General features: G+C 38.2%; 1 protein-coding gene across 1 annotated transcript; it reads right to left on the bottom strand.

Annotated features, from left to right (window-relative positions):
• Positions 1–5,545: 5,545 nt before the first annotated feature.
• On the bottom strand, positions 5,546–6,614 carry LOC127026723 (olfactory receptor 6Y1-like). Its single transcript, XM_050912034.1, is given in 2 exon segments — positions 5,546–5,699; positions 5,701–6,614. Coding segments are annotated over 2 exon segments (1,068 nt in total).
• Positions 6,615–11,030: the final 4,416 nt, after the last annotated feature.

Raw genomic sequence — 11,030 nt, forward strand, 5'->3', positions numbered from 1 at the left:
GTTTCCTTTCAGATGATGTTCAAATAAGAAATTAGGATGCAGTGGACTTCAGACACTTTGCCTGGAGAAGCAATTAGAAGAATAAGATAAACAATAAGATATATGAAACATAAGAAATATGAAAAACAGAGAGACAGATGCAAAACAATCAAAAAAAGATTCATCTATCATATCTGAAGATTTTTCTAATATATTCATTTACAGATGAACCGATTACCCTGTTATATTCTTGTCAGTGTAAAGAAATACTCTGCATGCAGCTCATCCAACCTATTTTAAAAGTCTACTTTACAATTAGTCAAGAAACAGACATTTCATTTTAAAGTTAGTCTAAACAACTATTTCAGACGTAACTGGGCAGAAAAATCTCACCCTGAGATTGCAGCTAACCCACAAGAGACTGCTCTCCCCTCAACAAAAGAACAAATGAATATGCTTCTTCAGTTGATGCAAAAAAAATTAAAAGAATATATGAGCAAATAAATACATGAAAAAAGTGTGGATAATTGTAAAAAAAAAAGTGCTTATTATTAAAAAAAGGTAACATTTCTTTATGTGAGAAACAGGTTTTTTCTTTTTTAAAAGTATGTGGAACAAAACCCTCAAATGTTGAGATTTCTTAAATAAATTTTCTCTATTAAAATGTTTACTTCACACAGGATGTTCAAAATAATATTAATTGACAGAATATTTCAAGTGACTCCTTTTCAATTATATTTAGTCATTTTGTTTTCATAAGTTAGATGTTGTCTCACCTAGGCTTGAATATATACAGTGGGTTGATGCCTACATTAGAACTAATAATTTGGATTACCTTTAATTTCAGTGCATAGAAATAAACACTCCCACTTTAGAATATTTACCATAGAAGGTATGAATCATGTTCTAGGATTTTCTGTTTCTCTCCATTGACCTAAAGAGAAGTCCAGCTCAGTCATAGCTAACTATTCTGTATGTATAAAGATGCACGTAGATGTATAAAGCTGAGTGATAGAAATACCCATCCAGTTACTGATATTTTGTTTGCTCTGTTGTCATTTCCCTTAGATACATTATTGTAATCCTCATGTACCTATTATTTTTAAAACACTGAATTAATTTTTAACACATTACTTCAGCCATCTCTTTATAATCCTTGAAATGTACCCTCAGCTCTGGCTACCCTCAGAATCCCTATTGACTACTTCTTCGTTCTTTTTTTATTCATGTACCTTAGAAAAGGAAATAACTTTGAAAAACTTCTCTTTGCATAACCTTGCTCATCAAATATTTTGGCTAGTTTCTCTTGGGATTTTTGTGTACAGAGAACTTAAGTTTAGACAGTCAAGGTTAAGCATCCACTCTAAGCCTATTGTCTATAGCTTCTTCTATTGTCAAAGCTTCCTCTACTGTCAAAAGAGAGAAATAGATGCATCCACAGCGTGATTCTTCTAGTCTTACCATACTTGTTTAAAACATAGAGGAAAAACAGTCCCTTAGAGGTATCTATCTTCATTAGAAAAGGAATCAAGCTAGCAAGAAAATGAGAAGAAAAAAGAGATACCTTTATCCACAACAATGTAAAGGAAAATGTCAAAATTGTATGTCAGTATGGTCAACCATTTGATGGATGTGTAATCTTGTCTGACCTAATTGTCCTTATTTTTAAATCTTTATTTTTATTCTGTCTTTATGTGTAACCATCAATGATTTAAACGTAGCAGATACAAACTTATGAAATAATTTCATAATAATAAAACATCTTTTCAATGGAAAGGTATCCTATATCCTACTAAAAATTGTTTTGTTGAAATAACAATTAATACTGCTTTAAGTAAATGGCTTTTTTAAACAGGCTAACAGAAACCTATGCTAAGAATGAAGCTGCTGGAGATGCTTTTATAGGCAGTGCAAGGGGCACTTTAGGAAGATTTTTGATTCACCTGAGATCTGAAGAAGTCTCTGGAACTGTCTGTCTCTTTGTTGATCAACTAGAAAGTCTAGGACGACTAATGTAGACCCATTAAATACTGGCTTCTTGTTAATGGACTTACTTTCCAGAAGAACTAACTGTATTCATAAGCCCTGTTTACTCTAAGTACTATGGAACCAAAATAAAGACACAACTATTTTTAATCCAGTTCTATTACTAAACTTAGCAAAGCAAAGCTCAGCCTTCACAAACCACAATACACATACCTTGTAATATCATGATTAAAGCCAGGCACGTTTTTTGGAATTCAGATTGCTTGAATATATTGCCAAAAACATTGAGCATTTTTTCTACTCAACTGATTTTTCAATAGTCTCTTGGTAATCAATAGGTCACTAGCCTTTCATCTCACTCTTTGTGAAGGCATTCTCCTTAGCATGTTGCTCATATATACTTTAATAGGTGTGCATACAAACACTAGGGATTCAGCTTCTAGAGTCTTAGATCTTCACAGCAGACAACTGAACCTCAAATTAGATATTTTTCCCTTGTGCCATTTGTCTTTGCCTGCAAAAGAAGAGAAACCAAGAAGAAAACCCAAACAACAAAGATAAAGTGTAATGCTGCTTCTGTGTGTCTTTTATCCCTACTTTTTTCACTGTTTCTTTCATAAAACTCTTCCTGCCTCTTTTAGATTTCTTTCCAATAAGCAAAACACTGTGGACTTAAACAAAACCCTATTAGCCATTAGAATCTGCTTCCTTCCAGAATACCAAAAGAGAACAGACACCATTGATTTTTTCCCAACCAATGTACCTCCCTTCCCTAAAAAAAAACAAGTTTTCACTAAAAATACTCTCTTTGACTGGCAGGGAGAGGGTACTCACCGCTTAAAACTTAGAGATGTGATTCAGATGGCTAAAAATGAGGGTCCAACCTCTAAGGGAAAACTGGCTTGGATTCCAGCAGCCACTCCAGGAAGGAAAAAGCATCTCACAACTCCTGTATGGGTATCTCAGACACCCTAGGACATGCTGTTATTTTTCAACAAGCAAACTTGCATTCTTCTCAGCACAGGAGCATCAATCACATTTAGTTACAGTAGACTATATTAAATTCTCTTTGTTTTGGAGAGTGGTTTAAATAAATCTACATGAAATAGTTGTTTCTCTTCTTGATAGAAAAGCTTCCCAAATTTTGTGACTCATGATAGATCAATACCTTCTACAACCAGACTATTTTACTTTTGCATACATTCTCACCAACTCCCAAGGCAGACAATAAGATTAAGAAAGATGGTAAGGTTCTCAAGAGCTAAGATCTGACTCCTAGTCTTATCTACATTACTTGTGGGAGGTGATTTATTTACAATACTCTAAAGACACCTAACCTTGAATTTACAAAAGTGTTCATTAGGAAAGCTTCCAGAAATAAACTTTTAGATGCAAGAGAGAACTTGCATTCTCAGAAGGTTTGTGTTTGTATAATACTTGTATGTGTTCTCTCCTTCCCTAAGAAAACTTAGGGACTCCTGTTGAATAGGTAATTGATTATTTGTTTCAGGTTATCTAACTACATCATTATTAGTAGATATAAAACCCCATAACAATTAGATGATAATCCTCTTCACAGTATATTTGAAGGATTTTCTTGACATAATTTCAAAGCAATCACCTTCAGATCAATGCTTTAAAGCCAGTCAACGTGTAGCCAAATCACTGTAATAAAGGAGGTACAAACCTTGCAAAATTTAGTATTTCAGTGGAAAGCTCACTAATGAGTACGAAAATGCTATGGTTTTCACTTTATATATGAAAAACTGAAATAAGGGGAGAAATAGGTTAGATGATCATTGGTGTATAAATGCTTTGCTTTAATATATTGTAATAAGAATAAAGCAGGCTTGCCACTGTACTGATTTTGACTGGGATAGAGTTAAATTTCTTCGTAGTAGCTTGTATGGGCCTATGTTTTGGATTTGTGATGAAAACTGTGTTGATAATACAGGAATGTTTTAGTTGTTCCTGAACAGTACTTGCACAGCGTAAAGTCCTTTTCTGCTTCTCACGCTGCACCACCAGCAAGTAGGCTGAGGGTGAGCAAGAAGTTGGGGCGGGACACAGCTGGGACAGCTGACCCCAGCTTACTAAAGGGATATTCCATACCATATGACTTCATGCTCAGCAATAAAAGCTGGGGGAAAGAAGAAGGAAGGGAGGATGTTTGGAGTGATGGCATTTCTCTTCCAAGTAACCGTTACGCATGATGGAGCCCTGCTTTCCTGGAAATGGCTGAACACCTGCCTGCCTATGGGAAGTAGTGGATGCATTCCTTATTTTGCTTTGCTTGAGCACACAGCTTTTGCTTTACCAATTGTGTATTCATATTGTGTCAATTACCTACTTTCTCATAGCAGATTTTCTACTAATACCTGGAATACAGCCAGCACCTTACATTTCTGGTGATAGCTTCCCAGTATGGTTAACTTCAAGCTGTTCTTGATACCTCTCCTTAAAATTGTGCTCAAGTCCTCAAAAAGTCTTGTTTGGATCAGTTGTATCCATGGCAACAGTATGCACAGAACGAGTTATGCCAGCAAGTGTCTTAAGGTTTCCTCCTTGGAAAGCTAGATGTTTCATTCACTGCAAAATCTGAAAAGGCAGTCTGCTGGTACAGAGCATAGAATATCAGAAACTATGGTCTCAGTTATAAACTCAAACCCACATTTAACATGGTCATATAGATATGCACTCAGCTGACACTTTTTTATCTTTTTAAATTTATTTGTTACAGAGTATTAAACATTTTGAATCACTGTGGTATTCTGAGCATGAAGTCAATTTCTTAGAGGCACCTTTTTACCTAGAGATACTTCTAACTGATAATCAGATTTTCTCACAGATAATCAGTATTTAACTCAGATGCATCAGCTGTGTCTCTAGACTCCTTCATATTCAATGGGAAGACTTGGACTGTAGTCTGTGAGTCAGAGTTTAAGGTCATGACTCCTGCTGGAATACTGGTGGATCCAAGGCTCATGCAGCCTGAAGGAAACATTGCAGTGATCTATCCTGTCAGTTGTGTCTGATTTTCTTCTGGGAGTGAATTATTTGTTGTGCCCTGGGTACAATAAGGTTATTCAGGGTACCAGGGCCCTAGTGTGAACCAGAGACTGAGTCCAAGTGACACTGTAGCTATACCACAGCATAATCTACTCACATTATACCCCTTCTATTGCTATATTAGAAAAGTTGTCTCCTTCAGAGGATGTTTCATTTTATCCTAAATCAGGTATCTAAGAAAGTTAAGATTACTCATCATTTTCCACCACCTATTTCTTTCCAGAGACAATAACAGAATCTCAGAGTAAATGAATCAGATCTACATATCTGCATTTTACATGCCTTTTACAATCCCACCCAATGTCTTCTGGACCTAGTAATCTATCTAGGGCAAACAAAATCTGGGGTTCAGTTTCTAGCATTGCCAAACCTTCTCTTTAAAACTGGAGCAGTCATTCAACTGAAGACTTTTAGGAGGAAAAAAAACAAGAAAAAAACCCTCCCAACCCCAAACTGTAGTATATACATAGATCAAACTTAGATTTATCAAGGTCTAGTTCAATAAATATGGTTACTTGGTGCATGAATAGGAGAGTTTCACTTCAGCGTGGATCAAGGTCTGGACCTCCTGACTGTAGTTCATCAGCACTGCCAGTTGATCTGCATGAGCAAAGCTCCTACTCCAGAAGTCTTTTGTTGATTTCTTAGGTGTGTCTTGTGCAAGTAAAGGTCTTCTGCAGGGCAAACTTGACTTCTTTGTTTCTAAGACAATATATGAGAGGATTCAGAAGTGGCACAACGACCGTGTACAAGACTGATACCAACTTGTTAGCACTGTAGTTATACATGACCTTAGGGTGGGCATAAGTGAATAGAGTGGTGGAGTAGAACAATATCACTACAGTCAAGTGGGAGCTGCAGGTGGAAAAGGCCTTTTGCCTCCCCTGAGAAGAAGGGATCTTCAACACGGTGAACATGATGCAAATATAGGAGGTGACCACAGTACACAGAGGCACCATGATGACCATCAGAGCCAAGATGAAGTCCACTAGTTCAGCCAAAGAGGAATCGCTGCAGGAGATATTCAGTAGGGGTGAAATATCACAGAAATAGTGATTGATTTTGTCTACATCACAGAATGAGAGCTGGGCTATAAAGCTCAGCTTGATGGAAGAAGTGGTCAAACCACACATCCAACAGCCAGCTGTCAGCTGAGCACACAACTGATGATTCATGATGAGTGAATATCGCAGAGGTTTGCATATGGCCAAGAAGCGGTCATAGGCCATAACAGCTAACAGAATATACTCAGTACAAACAAAAGTTACAAAGAAATACAACTGTGTCATGCACCCCTGGAATGAGATATATTTGTCTTCAGAGAGGAAATCTATGAGCATCTTTGGCTCAATGACAGAAACATACCAGATCTCTAAGAAAGACAGATTTCCTAGGAAGAAATACATGGGTTTTTGCAGACTGTGGTTAGTTTGGATGATGAGAATGACAAGGAAGTTTTCCAACACAGTTAATAAATAGGCCAGAAGTAAAGCAGAGAAGAGGAGCAGCTGCAGTTCAGCATTGGTGGGAAAACCCAGGAGAATGAAATACATGAGACTGGTTTCATTCCTCCCACCCATTCTGTAGGGGAAAGATGAGCCTTATCCACCTGCAATAAATTAATAAAATGAAACCTAACCAGACAGGCTTAAATTCATAGCAATATGTTACACCACCACTTAAGACATAGTAAAAGTTCAGACGCTTTGTTGCTGGGTTTCTAGAAATTAATTGTGTGAAATTCATCTACTCAATTCAGAATTTTTCATTATAAAAATGTAGGCGTGCTTTTTACTTTATACTTCATGGACATAAATAGGCACTACCAGTCCTATCTCATCTAAGACATAGGTCTAAAATAAGCCAGATGAATCATGCTATCATATTGTCCATCTAGTATAAAGAAATGTTGGGTTATGAGCTTATTGATAGACATTTACATTACCAAAGTTTTAGTTGATACATCTATACATTTCTAAAGTTAGACCATGTACATCCCATGAACTGTGAGGGAAATGCAAAGTACCACAAGGATATATACAACTTGATATAAAAAAACTCCAAACACATCTGAAGGACTCCATTAGAGGTTTCTATGGCTAGCTCTGAAGACATTTATATCTAGCTTATTGAGATACAAAGGTACACATAGCAGATACAACGTAAGTGCAAGTTAGTTATAGTTCTGGGACTGGTTTGTTTGTAGCTAACTCAGATTGTTCCTTCAAAAATAAGAATGTCTCAGCCTGTGCTATTAAAAACAAAACTCTTCTCAACCTTCTATAGTGGGAATTCAGAGTGAAATCCACCGCCTTAGTTGATCCTGGAGAATATAAGCAATAGAGAACAGAGGAAGTGTAGACTGTTGTGTCAGTGTAGACTGTTGTGTCAGTTGCATGGTTTATACCAACACAGATAAATTGACAACTTTTTTTACCTTCAGCGTCTCATGAGATTTGACCTAGAAATTATAGATAGCCTCCCAGTGGAAGCAATCATAGAAAGAGGAGGGATGCTATTGTTTCCTCTGTGATTCCATACAGAGTAGAAGTAAGAAACTCTGAATATGTCTAAGATTTTGCCTGAGACACTGAATAATGAAATAACACCAGTTAATGTCTGCAGATTTTTATAGGGCAGAGGGAAAAAAAAACACCAAAAATACTCAATACCAAAAAGCCCTGAAGCAGAGGATATGGCAGTCATTTATCAAAGGCTAAACTAGAAAAAGGTTTTTGTGCCCTAAATCTAAATCCAGAGCCTTAACTGGTAATCAGTTTCAGAGTAAGTGGTTTCTCCTACACTGGAGTTACTTGTACAACCTTCAGGTCTATGAACAGCCATGCTATGTATTTTCTGAATAGTACAGTACAGTACAAATGTTATGCTGAAATGATTCCTCCAATAGTGTGAAATACCTCTATTAGATAGACTGAATCAGTTTCTCGAGCTGCCTGATCTATCTCCATTGATGACATTGACATATGGAAACTCTGTTTAGTACCTGAGTGCCTGATTTAAGTACTCAGTGTCATGTACAATAATTATCAACTAAAACCTCGGCTTCAAAATGGAGTTTTATACTTATATTTACATTTAGGTTTTTGTTAGCTATAGGATTCATTTGTCCCAATTTAAATACCTAATGTGTAAATATGTAAATATTTCAGACTGAGTTCAGCTGCCTAAACACAGCAGTCTAGTGCCATTTGGGAAGTTCTCAATTCTTACTGGCTTCCACTCAAAGGAGTCCCAAACAGTAGAGACAAAGGAGTCCAGAAAGCAGTTTCGGTAGGCAGTTCATTTATTTGCTCAGCTGGATAGCTATTTGGACTGTCTTTATTGTACTGAGTTGGAGTGTGCTCATACAACCACAACCAAAACCCTCAGCACACATGTAAACATGCAAACATGCACATTAGATGTATCTGCATTTACACTGTAGACCCCTCAAATTAGATTAGACTAATCCTGTTCCTGTCATCCAGGGTACAGTGAAAGCCCTGGATCAGATAAGTATATGTTGCTGTCTAGTGGCATTCTGGATACCCTATTGTATCCAGATCATCTCTAATGGCAAATACTCTGCAAGATGTACAGAAGACCGATGCCTTTTTGGAGCAGCAGCTGGAAACCAAAAAGGATGCTGTAAAGTGTGTAGCATATACTCAGGACTGGGGCAAATGAAACCTCATGTGGAAATACATAATTTTCAGAATGGAAAATACGAAGTTCTGTACCTAAGCCAAAATAACCACATACTTCAGTTAGGCTGACAATCCATTGTGGCAGCCTTGATAAAAAAGACCTGGGAGTTTTAATGGGTACCAAACCAAATAACAAGCAGCAGTCACTCTTACTGTAAATGAGGCTAACTGTATTCTGGGCTACCATAAAAGTACTATGGCTAGCAGATTGAAGGATGTAAAGATCGCTCATTATGCAGCACTCACATAGTCACACCCAGAACACTGTGTTCAGTTTTGAGCACCGCAGCTCAGGTTGGGCTGAGAGAAATTGGAGAGAGTCCAGCAGAGGCCTACCAATATGGCCAACAGTGATCTAGAGTACAGATACTAAGAATAGGGCTGGTCAGATTGAAGGATGTAAAGATCGCTCATTATGCTCATTGTTTTGTCTGGTGAGAAGGCTAAGAGGTGATCTAATAGCAGCCTGCAAGAACTCGAAGGGGAGTTACAAGGATGACAAGGTGAACTTCTCAGTTGTGAGAGAAAGACTAACACAGGGCAAAAGCCACAAACTGTAACTTAGCAGGGTGCATTAGGAGAAACTTTTTTATGTGGAGGGAAATGCAGTATTTGGCAAGATCATATCCGGAGAGTGGCTGAATCTCTACACCTGCAGGTTTCTGGTTCTGTTATCTCAAATGCTTCTAGATAGTTACACATAGGCAGAAGTGTTGAAGCCAGAATCCCCACATATATGCAGTTCAAATTAATTGATCTACAAATTACCAGTTATGCTCTCTGAAGTCTCTGAGATTGTCATAGGATTGATCTTATCTGCTTTTATCTGTCTGCAATGTAGACAACTTCAAAAAAGCAGCTTGCCCTGTTTTACCTTTACAGTCAGTGCGGGCAACTCAGCACTTCTGGAGAATAAACTGCTTTTAAAGCAGATGCCTGCCTCATGATGAGAGGAATTTCCCTCTGTAAGTACCTGTTTATGACCTGGACTATAAAGGGAACAGAGGGCAGCTGGTTTTGACTCAGTTTATTAAATATTTGCCTTCTACAGTGGGCTGAATACAAAGAAAATCTTAAAGCCCCATGTGAGCAAGACAAAAGGAAACATCATTTTAGTTAAACTGGGTAAATTACCATCTGTCTCCTGCTGAATGCATCTAGGATTCACAAAATAAAAGAAGAGACATGCATACAGCTAATCTAATAAACCAATAATCACACTATATCACAAGGAAGAAAAGGAGACAATAACCATCTTTACATGACAAACTTCCAGTGGTAGAACACGATTTCTTCTTTCTACATATCTCTTCATTAGTGAGAGAAGACTCTGTCTCTTGTCTTTATTATGACTCATGTTTAAATGTGCAGATACTGACTATGTGTGCAAATCAGTGTGGTGTGTTGCAAACCTCTCTGCAGTAGCCAATTTGGTTATTCTCATTCTGAACTTCTCCCTGTTTTGTGTATGCTAACTTAATTCTCAAGCTTTTGTTACCTGAGCATTGGGTGTCCACTGCCATTTTATGTTCCCAGGGCTATCTCAGACACTATATGGTACCAGCAAAGTGAAAAGTTTATTAAAGGGGCCTGTTCCCTACTTGAGCAGCTGCTGGTAGCCAGGTGAGATATTCCAAGAATTTAAAACAGCAATAGCTGTCTATGTTGAGATAAACTCATCTGCTCCCTTTATGTTCAGAACTACTTCTCATCTGTGTTTGAGCTAGCTATCTCGATTCTTGTAATAGACGAAAGGCATGTATACAGTAGATCTAGACAGTAAGTCAGCTTCTGAGTACAGATCACCTGATCTGTTTTAGATGTCTGCTTAAGACACTAGCATGGCATGATGGTGTGGCAGATCGAAGACCTACTGGGATAGTGATGAAAGATATGTGCCTGAGTGTATTGGGTTTGCGTGGCAAGGTTTTGGTAGCGGGGGCGGGGGGGGGGGGCTACAGGGGTGGCTTCTGTGAGAAGCTGCTAGAAGCTTCCCCTATGTCCAATAAAGTTAATGCCAGCGGGTTCCAAGATGGACCTGCCGCCGGCCAAGGCCGAGCCAATCAGCAACAGTGGTAGCGCCTCTGTGATAACATATTTAAGAAAGGGAAAAGAAGTTACAGGGGAGTAGCAGTTGCAGCCAGAGAGAGAGAGGAGTGAGAAGATGTGAGAGGAACAACTCCGCAGACACCAAGGTCAGTGAAGAAGGAAGGGGAGGAGGTGCTCCAGGCGCCGGAGTGGAGATTCCCCTGCAGCCCGTGGTGAAGACCATGGTGAGGCAGGCTGTCC

The sequence above is a fragment of the Gymnogyps californianus genome, chromosome 28, assembly GCF_018139145.2.
Source record: "Gymnogyps californianus isolate 813 chromosome 28, ASM1813914v2, whole genome shotgun sequence".
NCBI classification, from domain to species: Eukaryota; Metazoa; Chordata; class Aves; order Accipitriformes; family Cathartidae; genus Gymnogyps; species Gymnogyps californianus.